This window comes from Vanessa cardui, chromosome 24 (genome assembly GCF_905220365.1).
Source record: "Vanessa cardui chromosome 24, ilVanCard2.1, whole genome shotgun sequence".
In the NCBI taxonomy this organism is placed as follows: domain Eukaryota; kingdom Metazoa; phylum Arthropoda; class Insecta; order Lepidoptera; family Nymphalidae; genus Vanessa; species Vanessa cardui.
In genome coordinates, this window is record NC_061146.1 from 6782575 (window position 1) to 6809652 (window position 27078).

At 33.8% G+C, this 27078-nt stretch overlaps 2 protein-coding genes across 3 annotated transcripts; one reads left to right on the forward strand and one right to left on the reverse strand.

Moving 5' to 3' along the window:
* LOC124539953 (zinc finger protein ubi-d4) lies at window positions 1-18937 on the reverse strand. Its single transcript, XM_047117317.1, has 12 exons — window positions 18787-18937; window positions 18549-18658; window positions 17598-17691; window positions 16989-17163; window positions 16492-16692; window positions 15960-16044; window positions 9646-9843; window positions 9053-9258; window positions 8496-8601; window positions 2658-2770; window positions 1940-2074; window positions 1-927 (listed from the first exon to the last, which is right to left on the reverse strand). The coding sequence occupies exons 1-11, from the start codon at window positions 18840-18842 to the stop codon at window positions 1952-1954; spliced, it is 1467 nt and encodes a 488-aa protein (XP_046973273.1). The 5' UTR covers window positions 18843-18937; the 3' UTR covers window positions 1-927; window positions 1940-1951.
* Window positions 18938-19411: 474 nt separating this feature from the next.
* Window positions 19412-26942, forward strand: LOC124540212 (nuclear transcription factor Y subunit gamma). Of its 2 annotated transcripts, none has more exons than XM_047117674.1 (8): window positions 19412-19652; window positions 20388-20523; window positions 21211-21396; window positions 22039-22170; window positions 23686-23760; window positions 24177-24275; window positions 24682-24798; window positions 26443-26942. In XM_047117674.1, the coding sequence occupies exons 1-8, from the start codon at window positions 19627-19629 to the stop codon at window positions 26509-26511; spliced, it is 840 nt and encodes a 279-aa protein (XP_046973630.1). In that variant the 5' UTR covers window positions 19412-19626; the 3' UTR covers window positions 26512-26942. The 2 variants fall into 2 exon arrangements, with proteins under 2 accessions (XP_046973630.1, XP_046973631.1); XM_047117675.1 differs by lacking the exon at window positions 19412-19652 and adding an exon at window positions 19842-19962.
* Window positions 26943-27078: the final 136 nt, after the last annotated feature.

Below are 27078 nucleotides of genomic sequence, written 5' to 3' on the forward strand. Positions count from 1 at the left end.
GGAGGCTAAATATTACAAGGAGAGATACAGTTCGGGCCTTCCAAACGGGCCCGTTGGTTCACGCAACTGTGATAATTACTGCTAAAATGATATACCTACTTTATAATTTGTTACTGAATATAATACAGGAATTGTCATAATTGTCATACTGTATCGTTGTACTAAATTGCCTGAGACCTACGCCCTGAACCCTGTACCAGAATATCCTATTGATGACGAGCCTGCCACTGATCTATCGCGGCCGCAGTCATATATATCTTTTGGAAACGGACAAAATACAAAATCAAAGTGTCCGTCTGTTGTATTTGTAACTTGAAACTTTACTAAAGGTTCAGTTAACTTGTTAAATATTATCCGATTATTGAATTAATTGCCGCCTCCATCTCTAGTTAAATTTTAGTCCAATCAAATTATTTAGTGTATGTACAACAGTATTTGCACCATTTTGTGGTAATCGTAATAAATAATTTTAAGTCTTATTTCAAGGGCAGTTGCGGCGAATTTCGAAAATAAAATAAAACAGCTAAAGCAAGCACCGGTAGAGGTAGAAAGAACTATTTATAGACGTGATTTTTTTTTTACATTTAGAGTACGCAAGGAATTTATAAATTTGATCTTAATGTGGATTTATTGTACAAGAAAAAAATAAAAATATTACTGTATCGTTCATTGGCTCCTATACAACTTAAATAAAAAAAATCATTGGTTTTGTACAAAAAAAAAATTAAATATATATATATATAAAAAAATCTTTGTGTTAAAATGGTTTTTTTACACATTGATTATCATAAATCCACACTAAGCGCTACCCTATTCTATAATCTATGGCAACATCGTCTATACATTCATCACTTGTCTGTGACAGAAACCGGAACAACAAGTTGTACGTAACAGCCACACCGTAACCCCCTTAATACTCTCCCCCACCTGAAAACATAAAAAAAATATATAAATAACCAAACATACATAACAAATTGAAATTGGTCAACACATAGTTCTATTGATATTGTTAAAGAGCAAACTTTCAAATTATATAAATTACAATGTTTGTATTTGCTAAGTGCCGCACATATAATGCAATACTTTCCTTGAATTTACTAAAGCCATATTATATCTCCTGCGAAGTGAGTCGATAACAGGAGTTTATCTGTATATTTCAGAATACATATTTAAGACATATATAAAACCTGAAGCAAAAGGCTGATGAACAATACACTATAGTCTGTTCGCGTTAAGAATGCAGTGAGTTGTCATTATTTACAGGCCCCTTTGACCAATCAAATCTTTTCAAATTATAAAGTCAAGTTCACATTGAACAGGTAAAGACATAAGTTCGAACGTGACGGTTGTGGATTTAATTAATTATTAACTGATATTTTTATAATTTAAATTATTTTTTTATTATTATTAACTGACATTTAAAAAAAATGAATACCACACCAATTTGTAAAAATTAAAGTGCGAGAAATGCTGCGACCACATCCTACAAGAAGAAATTGCCATGTGGGATTTAGATAATGTTATGGAACTCGCTGCAGAAAATTATTTTATTATAAACACTAACGACGACACTAGTAATAGTGATTAAAATATTAATGACTTAATTTCGATTTTTTATGTTAATGTGTATTTTTTAAATTCATTACGCTTAGCCTTTAAAACAAATATAATTTGTTGGAATTTTGACACAAATATACAAACACCTTTACCCTTCTGTTAAAAAGATTTGATTGGTCAGGGGGCGGAGTCAGGCCGGTAAACAATGACAACTCACTGCATACTTAACGCGAACAGACTATAGACAGAATACCTTAAGGAACATTATCATTAGATTATGCTGACTACAGGCGTTTGATGTACCACAAAGGTCTAATTAATGATTATCACCATCCTAATGTTGGTCATCTGTTGGGGTGAGACCAGGGAATAGGGTACTTACGTGGGGCGGCGCCTAGTGGAACTCCTTGATGCAGAGCGCACAGGACCACGAGCCCTCGGGCGGCGTGTCGAGCGGCGGCGCCAGGCAGTACATGTGGTAGCCGCGGTCGCAGTCGTCGCAGAACAACAGCTGATCCTGCGAACGAGGACACATACATAAATAATAAATATGAGACAACATCACATACATTACTCTGATCCCAATGTAAGTAGCTGAAGCACTCGTGTTATGGACAATCAGAAGTAACGACGGTACCACATACACCCAGACCCAAGAAAACATAGAAAACTAATGGTAATCTACATGGAGGTCGTCGAAAAATTACATAAAATGTTATTTCGATTGAGGCTACGTTCTTAGGTACTATGAATTTGTGGGCATCAATGAAACATGTGAACGATCCCGTGACTCCTTCGCAGAATTTTTAGTGAGGAATTCCAGTGTTATGGCTTATTAAAGATCATGCGCACGGGCGAATCACACATACCCCCCCCCCAACCTCCTAGTTTCATTAAGGATAAACACATAACGATTGTTCAGGGAGGAAAAATGGTACCAAAATTTTGTATTATGATTAAATACGCACGAGAGAGTTGGCGTATATAGTAGTATAGACCATTAAATACAGATCTAAAGAAGTATAGACATGGCAAAAAAAAATTGTTAATTTCGAAATAAACATATAAATAGCATAATAACATGGTCTGCTGTAACTCACATCGTTGTCGCTGGTCCCGCAGACGGAGCAGCACTTGCACTCGATACACTGCCATCGATACTTGCGTACCGACACTATCATATTCACCGTAAACTGCAGGCACGTGGGGTGACCTGGGCACACATTACACCATTAAACATCAGAAACAGTCAATGTAATAAAAAAAAAAACAATTGAAGCGCATGCAGCATGGCACGCGTGACGAGTGAAACCTTCTTGCGTCGAATTCCAAATTCGAAATTCAAAACGCAAGCAGTTTTCGCTCCAACGAACTAAATATATTGAAATTTTCACTTACTGTCGGGCACATTTACAGTAACTCATTCGTACTGGCATCTTCGTTTTATCGAAATATAATTCGTTTATTAATAAAAGGTATACCAATGTGCCGAACAATAGTGAAAATAAACAAAATCATAACGAAAGGGACACGACACGACCGTATTATTCGAACGTAAATCATTTAAAAAAAAAAAAAAGTATCACAATATGTTTGTAAGGAAGTGCAGTTCACTATTCTTCAGCACAATTATATAAATAAAAATCCATAAATGAATTTTAATAGCATACAATTTTAATATATATCAAACATTTTTTCAAGGTGTTTACAAAACGAACAAGAACGATGTATCGGGCCACTTGTTTAACGGTCGACTGTTATATCGCTATGAAACAATTGCTATATATATCTATATATGTATATGTTCGTCGCTTTGCAACATATACAGTGATCAATTAACGAGTTGCGCGACAAAACAGTCGCCCAGTCAACGCGCAGCCTTACATATACAGGGTGTAGTAATATATAACGGAATCTTAATATTATCCTATATGCACTTCCGTACTACCATTTTTTGATACTTTCGATGAAACTCAGAACTAAGGATATATTAATATATTTATATCTATATATTATTTAAAACAATAGTACTGTCCATTATCTTTGTGTACTGTCATGTTTATATTATTTATGATAATAACAACAATATTTATTTAAAAAGAAAATTAAATCGTAACGTAACACACGTTATTTATCTAAGGTATATAAAATTTGGTTCCATTATGATTACACAGATTATAAAAAAAAAATATATCATATCGATTAACGAACGATAATTTAACTGTATATAATTCAAACTAGAGTATAACGTAAATAAAATTATTAAAACCGACAACATTGCTGTATTTATAAATACTCTGAACATAGAATTTTTGGTACATTAAAAAAAACAAAGTACACAGATAAAATAGTAATCGGAATAAGTTGCATGTAACACAAGAGTTGTTACAACGTCAAAATTTATACTATAATAGTTCATTCCAAGAATCGAACTCCCAGGGATCAAAACACTCGCTTTTCATTGGACGATTAGAATCCAGTAAGTGATTCAATCATGAGAATTGACCAATGAGAACGCAGGAGTAACATCAGCTAGGAACTCGATTCGTGGAAATAAATTAAATTACATTGTTTATTTAATTGGAAATTAATATCGTGACTAATCAATATTGTAACAACTCTATGCTGTATTTCACTGTCAATGATATTCTAATAAACAGATATGTTATATCCATACTAAACAACAGAAAAAAGTTTGCGGCGCCGGGGACCGTTTATATTAGTTTATTTTACATTTCGTTTAAAGTAAAAAGGATAGATTGATAAAAACAATAAGTAAAAGGGATAACTAACTAGATGTTTTAATTACGCAAAACGTATAACTACGTAATTATGATGTATTATAACGTATTACTACGTAAAACGACTGAAGGAAAACGTCCCAATTAGGACGTTTTCTAGTCTTCACTTTTTGCGCGTTAATAACATATCTGTTTACTACAACATCATTGTTCACTGTCTATTCCGATCGCTGGTGTTAAAGCGTCCAATAAAAAAAAAACCTTGAACGTCCAAAAAAAAAAAAAAAAAAAAAAACAATTCTAACACGACTTAGGAACTGAACACAAAAATATATTAAATCAGTTTGTTCTGAGAGCTAACACAGGGTGTTCGTTATAGACGTGTTCCATTCAAATTAATATCTCTATATATTTAAAGATTTCTAAACTAATAACATAACTAATATGAATAAGCTTATATATATCAACATTTATAGTATATAGCCACGTTCGTACGATAAAATTTGGTTACTTAGCTCTTAACTAATATATATTTTAAATTTAAACATACAACACATCCGTTCGAAACAATGACATAAAATGAAAACGATAATAAACTATAGGAATGACAAAATATCAAAACTAATTTATATATTAAAAAAAGAAATTATTAAATGACAATGCTAGATGGGCCACTTACTATGAAAAGTAATTGTATTGATATTTCGAGGTAAAACGCGAACATCATATCCATATTTTTATAATATTATATATTATATTTTATAAGCAAACCTCTAGGTCTTAAGTTTTTTATAATAAGGGGCGAAACAAAATTTAAATATAAAACAAATGGTAATAAGGCACTATTTTAAGCTAATTATTAATACATATATCTAATAAAATTTCTGTCGTAATATATATCTAAAGGAACAGTAACAATGCCCCTTTTTAAGGAATTACTTATTTACCCTTTTCATTTAGACAAAAGCTTCTGCTAGGAGGAAATACAATAGGCCAAGGGTTCAGGATCAAAATTGCGAGATGGCCGATTGGTTAGAAAGCATGCATCTTAACCGATGATTGCGGGTTCAAACCCAGGCAAGCACCTTTGAATATCATGTGCTTAATTTGTGTTTACAATTCATCTCGTGCTTTCGTGTAAACATCGTGAGGAAACCTGCATGTGTCTAATTTCTTAAAAATTCTGCCAGATGTGTATTCCACCAACCCGCAATGGAACAGCGTGGTGTAATATGTTCCTAACCTTCTACAATGGGAGAGGAGGCCTTAGCCCAGCAGTGGGAAATTTACAGGCGGATGTTGTTGAGTTTCAGATCGATTCTTCGCTTTAGAATCTAATCTATATTCGTTATCTTTACTTAACTCATGACGTCATTTAAATATAGCTATATGCCGTTTTTGACTATATGAAGAGACTCCAATCTATATCTAGCATTGTCATTTGGTACAAATCTTTGGGTCAAGCATTTAAGGTGTTTATATGAAGGCACTTTTAAGCTCTAGAGATCTGTATTGCTTCCTTTCCCTTCCCTGAGGGCAGTAAGTGTCGTGACGTCACAGGCACGCGTTTCACTAGCGTTCTTTTTTAGAAACAAATCATATCGAGCGATCAACAACAAAGTAGTAAGTGAAACTAATCTAAAACATTTGGAAACGCTACATTATTAACAACAAAACAAATGATTCGACGATCATAAGTACTTTTGCATTAAATATACACTAAAATTTTGAAATATAAATTGCATTTTTATTTTATAATATATAATTAATATGCGATTTCGCTAAGACAAAAGTCACCTTTGAAATATTAAACTTTTTTAAGACATATGGTATTACAGACGTTGTGTAGGTTTTATGTATAACTGATCCTCTCTTTCCCTCACGATTCATTTTAAATTGGAAAGAAGGGGACACGACATTGTTAAACATATCACCTCTTACACAACGTTTATATAAAACCGAATATATAAATTTAAACAACGATAAATATTTTTATATTAAATAATCTTTTGCATGCAGACTCTATAGAGTATGACAAAATCCAAATAACGGATAAAATATAAAGAAAAGATTCGATTTAGAACTTTGTAATAACGAATTCGACTGCAGAACTACTAGTTTATTAGTTTAATGACTAAAATGTTTTTAGGTACCCCACGACCTTACTAGACATCCTCTCGATTTAACGATTATGCTATCGCTACCTAGAGGGCGTGGCTATTATGTATTATGAAATCGCAAAAACAAATAATTAATAAAATATTTAAATCTTTGAATGAAGGCACACATTCCACGTAAAGGAAGACTAATGAATGCCTTAGAATCATCGAATACGTAGCAAAAATTGACGTACATCTTTGGTCGTTATGTCTTAAACGATTCTTTATATCGCAATAAAAAGTGACGTAATATACATATATCATAATTGAAAGCGATTTCAGTCGAAAACGACGCGAAACGAACCATAAACTCATAGTTACAACTATAGAGTACAGTCCATAGACATCATATGTGACGTCACTAGAAATTTAATATCGTATATGGGATATTACCGCCATATAAATTCAAATTAAAATAACATCTACGTATCCAATAATATTCTTTCATTCCGTGAAGATGTTCCATATTTTTTTTTTAATTCCTAAACAAGTACAACAGATAACACATAAAAATACGATTATTTGGCATTTGGCATCCATCGTCACTACAAATTCAACATGGCAACATTAAGATCACAAGTTCGTTTAATGTATACCCATTAAAGATATAAGTACCTATAAATTTAGATATGTTTATTAAAGATAAACATTTTTCATCTTTTAAAACAATATACATGTATACAGTTATCGAAAAAAATGTAAATATATCAATTTTTTATTTGCATTGCGAATTATAGGGTTATAAAATTCTTCGTGATATATATTGTCGCGGATTTCTAAATATAGAACTAAATTAAGATATATAAGTGTGGCGTACACCTTTTAATATTATAACGAACTACACTGCGCTTACTATATTGACATTTTAATTTGATTCAAATATATTAAAGTAACGATAAAAAGATATTCGAATAAATAAGATCAACTTAGAGTAATCCAATTATGACGTAAATTAAATATTCTTTTAAAAAAAGCTAGATTATAAATAATTTGTTTATACTGTCAAGTATTTATTTGGAATGTAATATAATTAATTTTGATTGAGTTAAATTTTGTCTTCTAATCATAAAACAAAGTATCGTGTACGCCACAGAGGGATTGGTACCAGTTCGCTAAGGATGCTTACCATTTCATTTGATAAAATAAATAATTTACGATAATCAAAACTATTGTTGTTTGGTAACTAAACTACCACTGATACTAACATTTAAATAGAGATATTCCCTTTGATATATAACAAGAAAACAAAATAGCTAAAATTTCACCTTGTCCTAAAAATTTCAAATCTATCTAAAAAATATAAGTAATATTTATGTAATATCTGAATCGTAGATACAAAATAAGGATCGTATAATTCGTGTCTATATATTAAAACGTCGAAACGCGTAGATATGTAAATATATCTATCACTATAATGATTATGACTTGGAATGTAAGAATAACAACATTAATCTAACACAAGCAAACCTCTTTGGTAAGAAGCCACGAAAAGGATAACACGTTTGTGATGCAACACGCTTTGAGACACACATATAAACGTGGGTGGACCGCGAGCGATTTTCGACCTTATGGTCGTAGGTTTAGGGTCGAGCGTGCGCCTAGCAGCGCTGTGATGCAACACGCTTTGAGACACACAAATAAACGTGGGTGGACCGCGGGCGATTTTCGACCTTATAGTCGTAGGTTTAGGGTCGAGCGTGCGCCTAGCAGCGCTGTGATGCAACACGCTTTGAGACACACATATAAACGTGGGTGGAGCGCGAGCGATTTTCGACCTTATAGTCGTAGGTTTAGGGTCGAGCGTCGCGCGCGGGGCTCTGGCGCGAGGGCGGCGAGGTGGCGTACTCGCAGTTCTCGAGCAGGCGCGTCTGCGATGCGAAGGTGTCGAAGTCGTCGGCGGGGTACGACATGGACGTGAGGATCTCGACGACGCCGTTGAGCTTGACGCAGTCGCGCAGCGCGCGGTGGCGCTCGCACACGCGGTTGGCGAGGTGGTAGCACTGGCGGCCGTTCCGCGGCGGCCGCCCGCGACGCTTACCTGACCGTCCGCAGTCCGAGCAGCTCACCAGCTCCTCGGGCGTCCCCGTCTTCTTGTTCTGCCGGTCGTCGCCGAGGCAGAAGTCGCAGTACGGCGAGGGGGAGGCCTGTCGAATATTTTATTACTATTTCATTTTTTAAATAAAAATAATATGCCAAAACGTAATAGAGAGAAATTTTTATGCATTGTGCAAGTCTTTTAATTACAGGAGATTTTTAAAACAAAAATCATACATACATGATAGTAAATCAGACAACATAATGGAAGACTCTAATTTCAACTCGTTGTCAATTTCTCGGTCTTATAGTTACTCCGGTTCTAGGGATTTCCTTGGGGAGGTATCTAACACTTACGTGGTATCGATACATAATGAACTACCCGGCCTACGTGCCTGGTACAGCTTGAAGCACGAGTGTAGTAATCTAAATACAGGCACAGATGGTAGCACATGAATGGTATAAAAAGTGTGCTTATACCCATCAGAGGCCACTTACCCTCGCTCAGTGTCAATAAATATCGTCATCGTAATAATAACCTCGGTCTCGCAAGCCACGTACCTTGGTGTCGGGCTCCTTGAGGTCGGCGGCGCTGGTGGTGGGCGCGGGCGCGGGCGCGGGCGCGGGCGCCACGAGCGGCGCGTGCGCGGAGTCCGACGACGACGTGTCGGCGGACGCGGGGCGCGGCGGCGGCGACGCGCGCCGGGGGGGCGGCGCCGCGGGGGCCAGCCCGCCCGCCGGGGGCGAGTTGGCCGTCGTCGAGCCTCCTTCGGTGAAGAAAACGGGGAGGAAACGTTACTACAATATTCGTTATGACGCAAATAAGTTCTAGTTATGTTTTTTGTATCGAAAGGAGTTAGTCGTGAACATAATTTTGTATCCTAGCACGACTTAGGTATACAGCAGTGCTCGTCCGAATTGAATTTTTTACAAAACTGTTTACATTTACCGTCATCATCGTTTGATTAATCATATAGGACCAAAACATTACCGAGCTATCGGGCAAAACAATCGGCTTATCAATTAAAACATTCAAGTGGTCACCGAGTGGATCCAAGTCGACGGGGCACGCTTAACGCTTTAAGCTCGTGATCGTGGTCGCTAAGCTAAAGCCACAAATCAACTGGGACCCAGCCGGGGCCGGAGCGGCTCACCCGTGGCGGCGGGGTTGTTGAGGAAGGTGACGTAGCTGTCCTGGTACTCGGTGGCGGGCGGCGCGAGCGCGGAGGGCGAGTGCGCGGCGCGGCTGTCGCGCGAGTCGTTGTCGCTGCCGGGCGCGGCGCCGGGCTCCTTGTGCGTGTGCGTGAAGTGGTACGTGAGGCCGGGCCGCGTCTTGTACTTGGCGCCGCACACTGCCGACAGAGCTCAGAGTGGGCGCGGGCCGGGCGCTCGCCGCGGGACCACTTACCGTCGCGGTGCCTCCGCCTCGCTCAGCTCGGTTGCCTACCACTCTACTCGCTGGTCGAGTGGAACATGTTTCACTAGTATTGTGTGTGGGTTGGGAAGGGCCTACGTCATCAGAACAGAGCATAGAGGAGGCACCACGACGGCTACCGGTGTAAAGACGCGCAGTTCCATAATTATCCGTCATCAATCAATACCTTTGTCTACAAGCTTCAATTATATACGAGCGCTTGGTGCGGAATTTAATTTCTGAAGTTACTGTTGTCAAATCGATTTTACAATATTGAGACAACTATTGAGAAAATGACTTAGAGATTGCGTTCGTATATAAATTGTTTTTAATTTGACGGCCCGTCGTGATAATTCTATGTTCAGTTCTAGAGGACGCAGGCTCCGAGGGTTGTATGATTGATGACTTCAAATCAATGGATCTGCCCTCTACTAGAAAGACATTTGACTGTCGAAGAATATATTTTGCTAGACGACCATGATCATGACATTTCTCCTAAACTATGATTTTATACAAAACTAGTTTAAGGCTATCATTTATTCCTTATACAATTCTGTCGATCTTAAAGTAAGTTTAATATAAACAAATTCCTTATATAATCATGTAAATAAATGCCAATACACGGCCGTTTAGCTCGAATACAATCGCTGCGTTAATTTTACAAATGATAACTTCAAGATCCAAACATTCAAAGTCGAATCAACCTTAAAAGTAAAAACCTTATACGCATTGAATAATTTTATTTCTTATTTAACATAAATATTCTTGTATAAATTCATAACAATCTTTGGGTGCTAATAATAGTTTGGATCTAAGAATAACATCGAGTCCTAATACTTCACTGCATTCATTACAATAAATATGTTAGCCGATAAAAATATAACAATGACTAAAATTTTATCCCGAGTCCTTGACGGTTGAGGATTTTCAATAAAAACGATGGCAAAAATTTATTTCAATATTTTCAATGTCGATTTCATTGTCTTCGTATGAGATTTAGCTTTATTAATAGTATCAGTATATTTTTCCACTATTATTAATAAGCTGGTACACAGCAGATACGAAATGGCGCATATTGAGCATTGTTTAGGCCTTTTTTCTAACAGTTGTATGCAATGTTTGGGAGATCTTATTTACTCAAATCCTGACATATTGTGGTCTAAAACTTTTAATTCGAGATTATATATTTCAATCGCAATTCATAATTTATAATAAAACAGGATGATTATATGAGAACACTCAATTTATTCTATCAGTAGTCTACTACTACGATACTGAATTTCTTATCAACTCAGTTACAAATCCTCAAAGCTTTATAATATTCGGGTAAATAATAAAACAAAGACAATGAAACAAGGACTAGAAAACGTATAAAACTGAATCGATTTCAGTCATTAATATTAAATAAAAGTTAGATTTTTGTTTGTGTTTCGCACAAACTAGGGAAATTTAAATTGTGACCATACAACCGTCAAGGACAAGAAAAATACTGATATCTCCAATCCGAATACAAGCCGGCTCACATGACGGCCCGTGCTCCATTAAACCTCTCAAAATTTAGATATGTACATTACAAACGTTACCAAACATCAATTTTACATTCGTTATGGAAGACTAAACAATTTCATTATCCAGACAGAAATTTCAATTATCATCAACTTTTGCGTACCAAGCCAACGAGATTTCTAATACTTGCAAAGATCCTTCCAAAAATGAACATAAAATATTTAAATTCGAAATTCAAACATCTTGAAATAAATTTAATCAACCAATGAGAAGGTTTCCCGTCGTATGAACCAATCACGCGCCTTACGCGCCAAATCCGTTTTATGTCAACCAATGAAAATGAACCTTCGTGATCAACAGTTCCATTCAAAAGTTACATTACTATTAAGTTAATTTTGAATGAATGTTTATTAATTTTCACGTCAAATCAAACTATCACACACAACCAAAAACAGTGCATAACTAAAGATATATAAGTAAGCACTCTAACGCTATATAGCGCCATTAAAAAACAAACCCAGTGGATAATATCTAAATGATAAAAACATATATAATCATAAAACGTCATTTTTGGAAGGATATTCACACCAAAACGAACGAGCACTTTAAGCACAGACATAACATCCGAAACTTTAGTCATTGCTGAAAAAAAAATTAAAAAAATAAAATAAAATAAAAGAAATTAGTCAATTCCTAGATCTTAAGAAAAAAAAAATTATTGAAATAAATAGAACTATCACAGACACATGAGTCATACACATACGAAAACGATTAGTGCTCTGAGATGAATATTGTGATTATACATTGTGATTCATAAGACGTTTAGGATAAAAACACGTTAACTAAATCATCGAGCTAAGAATGACTCGACGTAGTCGAGAGGATCCAACCGATCACACGATCGTACCATGCGTTGTAATAAAAAATAATGCCCGTTGATTATACGTTGATCATTCCAACATACCTACACGCTGTCATTCCTAGCTCAAATCGTAACTAGTTTTAAAATAAACGACAATGAACATTTTAACGAGACAATGGTACACATTCATAAGTCCATAATGTAAAAACATTTACATTTTTTTTTATATATTTGTGTCAAAGTTGTAAATCTGCTTTCTTGCTACCACTACTATAATGCAATAGTATACTTTAATGCAATAGGTTTGAAAATTGGACTATACAAAGTTCAACCTTTAATGACAACTTTATATGATGCAGGAGACCAGCCCTGATGCCAGTATCTTATTTAGTAAAGAAAAAAATTCCACCAAATATAACAACTAGCAATGCCCCATTACACGGAATTACTAGCATGCCAGTTTCCTCCTCCAATCAAGCTTAAAAAATGTTTTAGGGGTGGGGATGACAATAGCCCAATGGATCAGGATTATCCGTCTTTAACATCGCTAGCGTCCCTAAAACCTTTGTATTACTGGCCTTTTCGTATTTCAAATTTAACGAATACTTTCAAATATAATTGAATTTTGATTTACATTGTCTCATTGAAAATGTTCAAGTCGATAAAACAATAAGGCATAACTACGCTAACCTATGAAATTATATGTAACAAGAACTAGTCTAAATTTCCAAACGATCGTTACAGTTTAGGTGGCAGTGTGTATATATACTTTTTATTACAATTATTTGGTGTTTCATCATTTCATACCTTACTCTATGAAAAGATTAAGACATTTTTGAACTTTATTAATTGACAACACTCATACATTGCCAAGTATAACTTCGAATGTATACGAACGAAAAAATATCCGAAATGGAACAGAGAATCTTATAAAAGATGAATTAGTCGAAAAAGAATCCTAGTCGATTGAAATAGTCCTAATTAAATATTTAGTTATAGATATATTGGCCATGAAAAATATTTTAAAAATTAATCTAAGACAAACTCTTATAAAAACAGCATTGAATCGATTACTTATCTACAGTTAATATGTGACTCTAAAACTATTCTAAAAAGATTTCCCTAAAAGTCTATTTAAATGCAAAACAATTGCAATATCATTCATTCACTCGCTCGAAACGAAATCAAGGATATTTTCGAAAACTATCGATACTATAATTCGACTTATCATCGAACTTACAATATATCAATAATCATTAGATAGTTGTTTTGTGTTACTCCCCGAGATTCACTTAATCACTAAATATTTTACATAAAAACCTACACAACGATTTTAAAGGCATTTTCATTCAACTTGCTTCCACGTATGAATGCATAAACATATTGAAAAATCTATTCAATTAACATCAGCGCTTCCCAAAACATATAACATATATTGTATAGCATCGCGGTGGGGAAGGGGGATCTTTTATGTGACGTCATATATACAATTTGTTTAAATTTTTCATATAACTGTTAATTTAATATACAAATAACTAACTGGAGTAAAATTAAGTTGGAGAAGCGCTGTGTATATTATTTATGCATTCAATGCTCCTATTTTTGCTACTCATATACCGACCAATTTTATAACCTATTAATGTGTTGTAAAGTACAAATTGGTCCGGCACGGCCAGATCTAGTATATATTCAACGATCCCTCCGATTATATAGCAATTCATTAAAATTATAAAAATTGCCTATTGGTGTTACATTTTGACATTTACATAGTATAGACTATATTACTCAAAAGTTGTTTTTTTTTTAAATATTTATCTGGTTTACATTTGGTCTTACTCCAGAGCCAAATAAAAAAAAAAAAAGAGTTAAGACACAAATGCTACATAGCCCACAGAAGTGTGGATAAAATTGTATTAGCACAATGTACTATATTAAATATGTGGCTAAAATATATAATTAGAAAAATTTTAAAATGGAAAATAAAGTCATTCAACTTGTTACTATGTTACACAAAATATTATTCCTTTGATAATGAAATACTTATATATATTCTCATAACTATTGCTCGCCTCCCCTCTATAAGGCTACATTCAAATCTACCGTTCGGGTATATTATGACGACACTAAAATATTCTAAGGCATTTACACACTTAGTCAAATCTAAGGCCCTGTTGACACTGTACATTTACTATATTGCTAGTCTAGCGATTGGTTTGCGAAATAATACAGCTAATGTGTCGTGGAGATGGGATCTATGCTAATATTTACTTTTTCTTTCCAGTTTTAAAAATACGCTACGTAACGACTTAATTTCAAAACGACCCAGGTTGCATACAAGCAGAGAAAATGGATCCATACAATTCATTTTTTAAGATACATAGAGTAATCTTATGGTAGAAATTAAACATATACAACATTGACCTTGCGTTGACATAATTACTTGAGGATAAGTTATTGGGGGTTTCAATGTCAAATGAGTTGATACAGGCAACTTTGTCAAAGTCAAAATTATGTTGTTAAATAGTGAAATATAAATCAAGAAGGCATTTGTGACCCACAAAGAGATGATATTTGAGACTCAATTCACAGACATTGCAACTAATTCTTCTAAATTATTAAAAAAGACTTACGAAAAAGTTTTTATATTAACAAAATACTAAATAGAATCTTACCTGGGTCATCGAAAATTATGTCTTGCTGAATGGATATCTAACCTATGATGAACTCTATAACGTCTATGTATGTATAATTGAGCAACCGTTCTATTTATAGAGATATTTATATTTCTACTTTAATCAATTTAATTTTTCTTTATCTGTGAAATTTTCATATTGATTAGTATTTTATTAATTACGGTCATTATTATAAAATCGTTCCCTTTGAGCAGTTTTGATATCTGTATATAATTTTGGGACCACCTTTACAAAGTCTGTTTTGAATGTTTTGTATATTTATATCTCTCCATTGCCAAATTTATGGGTACATTTGGGTACATTTTAACCCTTATCGCCCTAATAATCCTTAGGGGTTTCTTTAGAACCTACTTGGAACAAATATGGTTTAATAACTTACATAAGCCACATTAAATCATGAAAATATATAAGCCATCAAAAGGCTCAAAGAACAAGTTTATAAAAGTGACCAATGGTTTAGTATTATCTGTATTTCCAACAATACAATCTGTGGACTAATGGTTATTTACAATTATTTGGCGAACACGTGCTTTGACTGAACGATGCTGAGATTTTAAAATTAGAATGTTTCACTAAATTGTAACAGGTATAACATTATAGCATAATTGAATGACATAAGGACAATTTAAAAATATAATTTTACAGTTGAATACATCGAACATTGTGAATCGATAGTCAAAATTTCATAGGAAAACATTAAAAAAAAAATTTCAAAGTATACATTTTTCAGTTTAAATACAATAATACCTTAAAAGAAACCTGTTCCTCGTTAAAAGTCCATTTTATTCACTCAGTTATTGTTCTATACCTAATATTACACGCCAACTTAATTCTCAAAGCGATTGATTGAATTTCCAAATCATCGTATCATTTCCAGATTCAAATATGATCCCTAAAGTTTTCGTCTTATGTTTGTTTAAATTTAATTATATATATTAGGCATTACACGGGCGATCTTAGGTCTAAGCTAGTGTTTCCTTCTACCCGACTTACGTTCACATCCAAACGGTTTTTCACTATCTCCGGGAACCTCGTAGGGTAAGAGACTACCTTGACCGGCGCGTTTACGACCACGACCCTGGAATTTAGTTTATAATATTTTAAAATTATTTTATATATAAGGTCACAGACCCCGAGCTTCTGGGTCCAAGCCCCAGGTCTGTCGATAAAAACTTTTTGTACAGAAGTCTGGAAGTTGAAAGTATGAACAGTCTTAAGCCTCGGAAAACAAGTAAAGCCTCTGGTTCTGCGACTGACTCTTGCCGTTTGTGTCGGGATTACCATCCTGTCGGATTATGAGCGGGTGTAGAGATTGCACCTGCGTTTATGCACACATATGTACAGATATATTTGACATCATAGTCAGGACAGTGGTATATCTAATGGGAGTAATACAACTACCTGATATGCATTGTATTGCTTATAGTAAGATTCCCTTTTGTAGTTAATACACTATGGATTGGATCCAAAAAATTATATAGACCCCAATTATGTGGTTATATTGTTAACTAGATTGCACTCGTACCGCTCGTCCGCGCTTGACGGGTGTGTCATCCGGCAGCGGTTTGCGCACCCGCCCGCCGCGTGATCCCGGCCCGGTGGGTGCAGCTCCGCGTCGCTTGCGCCGATTGGCATATGTGTCGTCGTAATAGTCCTCGTCCGACTCCGGATCAGGCTCCTCGCCCGTCTCCATCTCCTCCATCGCTAGCTCATCATAGAACCATTCCTATAAGATAAAATTATTATTATAATTACTTGACTTCAATTGTAAAGGTTTTTAAAGAGCAGAGATATTCAATTGGGGACTACATAAGTCCTTACTTGCATAATCAATTGGGACAAAAGTATTAAACACACTTTCTGAACTTGACTCCAAAATCAGACAGACTCATTTTTAAACTGTGTAAATGATGAAACAGTGAAAAGTACTCCCGCATTTAGAAATTATGTACTTGTATACAAAATCCCTGGAGGACAAGGACTTTTTTTCTATTGAATAATCAAACAAATAATCCTTTTTACCTTAGGGTCATCTTTAGCCGCACTCTGTGATCCATCTCTACTGTCATCTCCCATAAGACCGTCTGGTATACCAGAACTGTTTTCTCCTTCACCTATATTTTCTGCTGCATCCACAGAGCTATAACCCCACCTCGTCGAAGACATTGTCAAATATTGGCGACGAGCTTTTCTCCACCTATGACAAGAATTAAAACAATACATATAATATATACATGACATATATGTTTAAATTTAATAAGGTATATTCAAAAATTGATAAAAATAAAAATATTCTTAAACATTTTATAATATTTAAATTAAAAGTCCTAATTTTTAGCCTGTATATTGTGGAGACAGAATGCCAAAGTGTCAGTTCAATATAATCTCGAACTTTGATGAAAAAAACTTTTCTAGAGTTTTAATGCTACTTTTCGTAAAACTAGACGATAGCGATGACTGACAACGTCGTTGCGGAATAGAAAAGGAAAAAAAAATCATTTTTTGTTATGGCAAGACAAGTTTTGTGGCAATATCTACTACTACTGCTTTCCTATTCAATTAAAATCAAGTGGAATTATTTTCACTTTTTTAATTAAAATACAGATGGTAATTAGAACATTAAATTGGTACCTCTGTGACGGGTATGTGTAGAGCTGTCCTTCTCGTGCACCGGGCATTCTTTGTTTTCTGGTCATGAATAAATTGGAATGGCTCTGTGCGACACCTGAAACAATTATAATAATATATTAATAGTAATGTAAAAAGTATATAGTAATCTTTTTAATTCAAAGGTAGGCTTTGTGGTAAAATTCATACAAAGTTGCATCAAAAAGATTATAGCTATATGTACTAAAATATTTGTTGCAAAAAAACAATTTTATAAGTATGAATTGGAATGTATGATAAATATGACATTTTTCATTGGTTCAAAATGCCAATCTTTAATTTGTTTCAAATATTTAGAACAAAACTACCAAGATAAAAATATAGTCATCTTTTGCATAGAAATATACTAATTCTGCTATGGAGTACATAAAATGACAGCAAAACTCTTTCAGCGAAAATTTGAAATTGGTATCTAGTCTTGGTACCATTTTGGTTATTAAAAATTTAACCTCAGTGAGTCTTTTATAATGATATATTCTACTAGTTTCTTAAAGTATGGCACTTAAAACACATTTATTTGTAGTGTCAATAAATTTCATATTTAGCTTTAACAAATGTATTTTAATTAAATATCTTCTCATTCTCAGTGTACTTGTTATATGCTATTGTAAAGCATTTATAATCCTACACTACACAGATTTCAGTATGTATTGGAGGTGATAGCTTCAGTTACTATAACTAGCTTGTTAAATGACGATTCAAAAGTGCTTGTATCAGCCAAATTGAATAAAGTATATTTTGATTTTGAATCATTCTAAAATTACATTTTTTATAATTTTGTCATAACTCGTAGCTATAAATTCAATTAAGTCATTTCAAGGCACTCAAACCAATCTCTGTGAAACACAGAGTTCCAATTAAATTGAATTGAATTTCATTTTATAAGAATTCTAAAAAAGATCAATCATATCTTACCGGTCTGGGTGTCGATAAAGGGCATCCGCATCCTTCTTTCGGCACATAATCGCGAGTTAAATGTTGACGAGTTTTCAATAATTTCTTTATAACTAGGATCATTGAGAAAACTGGAAACAAAATGAGTAACAAACATCAATAACAAAACAATCGACAACACTACACAGATTCTAAGGTAAAGTTATTTTACTAGCCGAACACTATATCAAACTTTATAAATAACAAAATTGAAACAAACCTTTCTATTTTTGTTAAATTTGATGGATTTACAACTTGTATCTCCGCGGCCGCCATTTTAATGTGGAGACGCCGATCGATGACGTCCTCGATCGTACTTACTACGACATACGGACGGAGGTGTCAGATGGGGTGAGTGATGCATGACATTTAGGTTAGTTTCCGGTTACTGGCTAGTGAGGCCGAATACGGAAAAGATATGTTTTTTTATACATTCAAGGCTCACATATACCCATCAAAAACTTACATACAACAATAAACAAATAACAACAGCCTGTAAATTCCCACTGCTGGGCCAAAGGCCTCCTCTCCCTTTGAGGAGAAGGTTTGGAACATTCCACCACGCTGTTGCAATGCGGGTTGATGGAATACACTTGTGGCAGAATTTCTATGAAATTTGTATCATGCAGGTTTCCTCACGATATTTTCCTTCACCTTTGAGCACGAGATGAATTATAAAGACAAATTAAGCACTTGAATCAGCGGTGCTTGCCTGGAAAAAACTTACATATTAAAGTAAAATAATTTAATTAGAATGATTGATGTAATTTTATGAAAGCACTCAAATGTCCAAATAGTATTTTTAATAATATCGGAAGTAATATAGCAACACTGTTTATAACGTCAAGCTTGTGACTGGTCATCGGCGGACGAATCGTGGAAGTGGCGCATTTTCAGTAATTGGTGATTGGAGATCTCCAAATATTACACTGATTATTGGTTCCTGTGTTTTTAATAACTTTAGCCGCGACTAATGTTTTGTTATTGTTCTAAAACATTATTTAATTAAAAATAAAGAGTTTATTTTTCCGAGGTCGTCAGATCGTCGCATTAAACAAAGATGTCCGTGTGCTTCTTTGTGCCTACGTAAGTTCATGTATTCGATTTCGTATTTTTAAGTTATGTTTATAAGTTGTTATATAAATAATAATATTTAAAAATATCTTAATAGCATAATATTAATAATCATCATTACCTTATCGATGTAATGCATCAGTATCGTTAGTGACGCGTGTTACAAACGGAAGTTAGCTGCGACAAAAAATGCGAAAAATTTCTTATCGCTGTTCGTCAAATCTTTTCATAAGTACCTAAAATATATTTTTTCCATTAATTGGAGAGCCTGCTGAAGCTGCTTATAGTTTTATTTGAAATTTATTCCGTAGATGTCTATTCAGTATGTACCTATTTTTAGCTCATATGGCTCAGTGGATAAGGAAGTGGAATTGCTTAAATATTGTACAAGTTCATATTGCTCTTAGTTGAATTTCCAATTTATGTAGTATATATTTATGTTTATGTATTATGGTTTATTGTAAATATTATCATTGAGTTATATTTGTAACAACTAAAATTTCATAATATTTTTTTTTAATTTTTTTAAAATTCGAAAAAGTTTTAGGTATAGTCAATCAGATTATCTGTATCATAAAATCAACTAAAAAATTAAAAAGATGCCTTCATTGGCCTTTTTGTGACTACAAGTACCTAATTGAAGTTACATTTCAATAAATCTATCCTACAGAAAGCAATTTAACATTTTTTGCTCATCATTTAGAATCAAATTTATCAAAAGTAATGTGACATATTTATAAATTTTAGTGATCAAGCTGGTTCCTCAGCCGCTTCGGAGGAACAGGAAACAGATTGCGGCGAAGAGACCGTCCTAGATAACATACACAACACATTACAGGCTTTCTGGACAAAAGTTAACGATGACATGAAAAAGATTAATGCGGTAAGATACATTTCCTGTAAGATTGAATAATTGCTGAATTATTATTGAACTTATTTAAACTTTTCATTTAGTATCATATCATTTAGAAATATATAGCTATTGAGTTTCATACTTGTTCTTGTCAAGAATCAGCTTTCCAATATGGGTATTTAATGTGTATTTAATTTCTGTAATATATCAAAATATGTTTAACCTGTGGGTATATAATTGAGGACTAGTGTGAATTGACGACCTCTGTGGTCGAGTGGTGTATACACCGTTTTCATGGGTACGCCACTTAGAGGTCCTGGGTTCGATTCCTGGTTGAGTCGATGTAGATTATCATTAATTTTCTATGTTGTCCTGGGTCTGGGTGTTTGTGGTACTGTCGTTACTTCTGATTTTCCATAACACAAGTGCTTTAGCTACTTACATTGGGATCAGAGTAATGTATGTGATGTTGTCTCATATTATTATCTCAATTATTATTATTATTTAATTTCACTTATTTTGAAAGTAATGTTTGCAATATAAACACTTGTTTATATATATTTACAAGCAAACTTTAAATCCAAGAAAGGACATTTTTTGCCTAACACAATACAACCAACACCCTGAAACACGAACGAAGTTCCGAGCGACTACTAGTATTGAATAAGTAACTATGTCAGTATCTTTATTAACATTTATATATGGCCATATTTATAGGATGACTTTAAAACCCAAGTGTTACCATTGGCAAGAATTAAAAAGATCATGAAACTGGATGAGGAAGTTAAGATGATATCGGCAGAAGCACCGGTTCTATTCGCAAAGGCAGCAGAGATTTTCATCCACGAATTGACTCTACGAGCTTGGTCGCACACTGAAGATAATAAAAGAAGGACGTTACAGGTAATATAATACACTATATTAAAGTAGTTAATAAAAAAAGGTGGATCCGCTGAGGGCGCACGCGATTGGTCCATTAGACGATGCTCGTTTTTGATTGGATTCTCATTTAAAATTCGGCGACTGTTAATTGGCCGAAACAGTATATGCGTGAAATTACCCCCACTACTACGCATCTGTGATTGGTTGTACCTGTATAGTACGACACAACTTAGATGTAGCATCGGCAAATTCAATAAAACCGAGTTATACAACCAACAGAAATAGCTCCCTATCGCGCCATTCGACGCTATTTTTCGCTATAGATTTTCACGTCAGTTCAACCCGTGCGTGCATGTAAATCGATGTGTCAAATTGACTATATATATTTATATATTAGGTCATATGATATTATAAGTTATTACGTTTGTGTAAAGATCATATTTGCATAAGAAATATATATTGATAATTTGGGATAACGTACTTAATTCGGATGTGATCGGTTTTACGAATTTTGCCGATGCGACATCTAAGTTGTGTTATTATACCAGTGAATATATTGACGTTAAATTAAATAATCCTAACTAATAATAAAGGTGTTAATTTGTTTGTAACGTATTAACTACTCAACTGAGTTATTTTTTAATTTATCATTCTGTTTTCCAGCGCAACGATATAGCAACGGCGATAACAAAATCAGATCAGTTCGACTTCCTAATAGACATAGTGCCCAGACATGAGCTTAAGCCGAGTAAGCCAAGGGAAGATCCGCCTCGAGCGACGACGTCAGCTGATCAGGTGAATAAAGTAAAAAAGTAAAGTAAAGTAACAGCCCGTACATTTCCCACTGCTGAGATAAGGCCTCTTCCATTAAGGAGAGGGTTTGGAACATATTCCACAATGCTGTTCCATTGCGGGTGAAATTAGACACATGCAGGTTTCCTCGCGGTGTTTTCCTTCAATGCCGAGCACGATATGAGTTATAAATACAAATTAAGCACATATATATATGTGCTTGCCTGGGTTTGAACCCGCAATCATCGGTTAAGATGCACGCGTTCTAATCACTGGGCCATCTCGGCTCTCAGGTGAATAGCAACTATGTAATTATACATTAAATTTCGTGTCGCAGTCAGCTGATTTAATGGTCTATTTGATAATACGAAAAATAAAGTGTCAATTATATAATATTATGAGTCTAAAAATGGTTATTTTGTAACGAAAGTTGAAGATAATGCTTAATTTATTAAAAAATTTATAAACAAAAATTCATTTTTTCAAACGCTTGTTACGTGATACAAAACGCTCCTGATTGGTCGGGCTTATGATGAAGTCACTTGCGTGTTTACCTTGCTTGCCTACTATATGTGCTACAGAGTAAAATACAGGCAACTGACGTCACCGGCCCCATTGCAGTTCCATGTTGTCTCAGTAGGGTAACCTCTACTAAATAATAAAAAATAGATTTTAAAAACCAGTCAAGTAACCCATTAGGAAATAACATTCAGCGATTACATATTCCATTTATAAACTAGACTAAATAATTCATCTAAAAGTAAAAATAGTATGTTGGGTAGGTTAGAACGTAATTACATGGCTAAATAATTTCGTTCAGCACAATTTATGTTGTTGTATCTTATGTTGTTTTTGAATTTGGAATCAAAAATGACCTTACTAGTAAGATCGTCCTCTATGTCGCATTTTTTTTACGCGTCCTACCTTAGCGTATCCAATGATAAAGTAGGACGCATAATAGGCTATTTGACAATGCGAAAAATAAATTGTGCATTATTGTAATCAGTGTATATTATGAGTTTAAAAATGGTTATTTTCTAACGAAAGTTAAAAATAATACTTAATTTATTCAAAAATCCATAAATAAAAATGCATTTTTTCAAACGTTTGTCACGTCACACAAAACGCACCTGATTGGCCGGGTTTATGATGATGTCACTTTCTTGTTAACCTTGCTTTTCTACTATTTGTACTACAAATTAAAATACAAGAAAGTGACGTCACAGACCCCATTGCAGCGTCATATTGTCCAAGTAGCGTTTTTGCGCGCTATTTAAATATGGAATTTTTAATATGATATTTTTCGTCAAATATGTACTAGAATTAAAAAAAAAAACAACCTCTACTAAATAATATAAAATGGATTTTAAAAATCAGTCGAATAGCCTATTCTTAGTTTAATGTCTTTTAGTTGTGCCGGCAGGGCACAGATTATTTCGCCAATGTCACGTAGGAGTATCCAATGATAAAGTAGGACGCATAATTGACATCTGACACTGACAGCAATGTTATGTCCAGTTGGCGCAACAGCACCAGGCGACCATGAACAACCATTCCCAGTTCGTCATACAGCCGTGCGCGCAAATCGTTCAGGTACTAAAATAAAAATTTTCTCTTTAAAAAAAAAATCAAATATTTACTTAAATATTTAAAAAAATACTTTTAATTTTTTCTTATATAAAATAAAAACATTTAAATATGAATTAAAATCAAACTAGTTATAATGGATTTGAATCGCGTATATTAATTTTTTTTTTTTTTTACCCGTGACCACGGACGCCGTAAAGTGCTCGAAACGTCTGGATGCCAAAAAAAAAAAATATACGCGATTCAAATCCGTTATAACTAGTTTTATTTTAATTCATATTTATATGTTTTTATTTTATATAAGAAAAAATTAAAAGTATTTTTTTTTAATATTTAAGAAAATATTTGATATTAAGTTTTATTTCAATGTGTAATAGTGATATTTTAAGACAACATTAAATATGAATTATATGACATTACAGCAGTCATCGAGCGCAGCGGCGACCACTACCTCCAGTCAGCAACCGGTGACGCTTGTTCAACAAGTTGTCACTTCCTCCGGTGAAGTGCAACCTTTACCGGTAATTTAAAAAAAAATTCAAACTTTAATAATTATAATGTAATGACTTCTTAATCCTATTCCCATCTAAGGAAGTCTAATATACGACCTTGTACGCCTTTGAATATAACAAAAAAATTAATTATTATAGTAATATATTATATAGCCTAAGTTACTCTCTATTATAGTAGTTATCCCCCAGTGAAAGTACCGTCAAAATCGGTCCAGCCGTTCCAGAGATTAGCCAAAACAAACAGACAGACCGACAAAAATTGTAAAAAATGTTATTTTGGTATATGCACTGTGTATACATACATATGCCAATGCATACTCAATAGTAAAAAAGGGTTGTTTTAATATTATAAACAGACACTCCAATTTTATTATATGTATAGATTAGATAATATATTGTTTATAATTTTTTACAGATTCAGTTAACCCAGGCTCAATTAAACATGATCCGGCTACAGATACAAAATAATCCGAACCAACCCATCGTTATACAAGCGCAGCCGCAACCCCAGCAGTCGCCACAGATTATACAGGTATAAAAACAATATAAAAAAAAAACATCTTTTCGCATAATATAATTAATAATTAAAAAAACTTGCACATTGTAGTCTAATTTCATATTATTATTAAAATTTTAACAATTACTGTGCATTAATCAAGTACATTCCACGAAAGTACTGCCCTTTTCCGCTATTAGTTAATTAGCGTGAATAGCATTTAATTCATCTCGCCTATAACTAACCGCACGCAACGACCAATAAAGTTTGAGTATTTTGCAGGAGTATGGCACGAATTTGTTTAAAATAAACACAAATTAAGCACATGAATATTCAGTGGTGCTTGCTTGGTTTGTACCCATCAACATCTGTTATAAGCACGCGTTTTAACCACTGTGCCATCTCGCCTCGAATATCTGATAGATGAATTCTAATTGCTCGGCGGTGAAGGAAAACATGGGTCCTACCATGGGTACGCCACTGAGGGTTATCTGCCGATCCAAATTTGAGTAGTGTGGCAGAACGAGCTTCAAAATCTGTGGTGTCATCTTTCGCCGGTGGGTTTTCCGAACCGACACTTCAAGAAAAGCTTCCAGGTGTTGCAGATGTCCATAAATGGAGGTAGTTTATTTACATCAGACTAGCCACCTTGTTTGCCATCTATGCCATAAAAGCCTACTCTTCAGAATTGAGAGGTGAGCTTAGTTCAGTTGGACATTTGCCAGAAGTTACATAACATATGAGCTGAGATGGCCCAGTGGTGCATGCATCTTAACCAATGACTTCGGGTTCAAACCCCAACATTGTGAGGAAACCTGCATGTGTTTAATTTCATCGAAATTCTGCTACATGCGTATTCCATCAACCAGTGTTGGGCATTAATCAAGCAATTGTTAATTATTTTATTAATTGACTAAAAAAGTAATTGCAATTAAATTAATTACAATTGAATTAATCGCAATTACACTTTTAATTGCACCTTGCAATTAAATTAATTTGATTAACGTATGTCAATTGCAACTTACAATTAAAATAATTGCAATTAACTTTTTTAGTTGTTTTATAAAACAATTAAAACTAACAATTAACTTTATACATCAAAATGTAATTAGTAAATTTTTAGGAAAATTAAGCTATAAGTATTAGACTTCAGACGAATAAAAATGTGGTCAAAGACTCTAAGTTTTAAGCTTATTTTTTCTAAATGTCTCTTTCCACAGAAAAAAAGTGTTTATTTTTATATTATATAATATAAAGTTGCATTGATAAATATTTCTTCAGCGTAGGTATAAAACAAAAACATTTCTAGTCGTCGTTTTCGCTCAAGTCTTTATATTTTACAGCAGTATTTTTAATTGTTATTTTTAATTAAAATTAACAAAACAATTAAAAATTAATTAATTGTTAATTGTTACTAATACAGTTAACAGTTAAATAATTGTTAGTTGTGATTTTCCACAATTACAATTGATTAATTGTTAACTGTAGTAGTAACAATTAACAATTAATTAATTGTTAATCTTTAATTTTAATTGCAATTAAAATTTGCCCAACACTGCCATCAACCCGCAGCGTGGTTGATTGTGTTCCGAATCTTCTCCTCACAGTTAGAGGTCAACTTAGCCCAGCAGTGGGAAATTTACAGGCTGTTGTTGTTTAAAATGTATGTATTATTTTCAGGTGTCTTCGCAAGCTCCACATCAGCCACACCAAATATTCCTAGCCCAAGTTGCACCGGATGAGACATAGTATGACAGTGATTAGTGATAGTGAGAAGTGAACTCGGACTGATATTCAAGTGAAGTGGTGTGAACATGAAAAAGAAACTTGTCGAGTGTTTTCAAAATTGTACATACGAAATTAATTAAGATTTTTGCCATTTTTTGGATTGATTGTTAAATTAAAACGACGGGAAATGGAATAATTTGTGTAATTAATTATGAGTTTTATATTTTACTTATTTGAATCCAGTTAAACAGTTGTTTTATCTCTTGCAGAACTATGAATACCGCCACATATATTGATATAAGTTTATTTTTCCATTTTTTAAGTGAACAGAATGCATCAAGAGATAAAATACCGGTAGTTTAAAGCGAAAATCTTATAATTTTGGGAATCTTTTAAATAGTTATACAGTGTTTTGTTATTTATATTTTAAAATAAATAAATATTACAATATATTACTAGTAGGTTATTTCCTATAATATAAAAAAACGATTATAATTTAAAAAAACAATTTATTTAATCAATTTTTCATATCATTTCAAAGAAATATTAAAATTTAAGAAATTATCAATAACAACTTAAATAAATCTT

Excerpts from the sequence above, each read along its gene's own strand:
- LOC124539953 (XM_047117317.1), bottom strand. The coding sequence starts at position 18,842 with ATGGCGGCCGCGGAGATACAAGTTGTAAATCCATCAAATTTAACAAAA. Across the intron at positions 18,659-18,786 it reads AATTTAACAAAAATAGAAAG|TTTTCTCAATGATCCTAGTT; the intron begins GTTTGTTTCAAT and ends TTTTGTTTCCAG. Across the intron at positions 9,259-9,645 it reads CAACAACCCCGCCGCCACGG|GAGGCTCGACGACGGCCAAC; the intron begins GTGAGCCGCTCC and ends TCTTCACCGAAG.
- LOC124540212 (XM_047117674.1), top strand. The coding sequence starts at position 19,627 with ATGTCCGTGTGCTTCTTTGTGCCTAC. Across the intron at positions 24,276-24,681 it reads GTGAAGTGCAACCTTTACCG|ATTCAGTTAACCCAGGCTCA; the intron begins GTAATTTAAAAA and ends AATTTTTTACAG. Across the intron at positions 24,799-26,442 it reads AGTCGCCACAGATTATACAG|GTGTCTTCGCAAGCTCCACA; the intron begins GTATAAAAACAA and ends TATTATTTTCAG.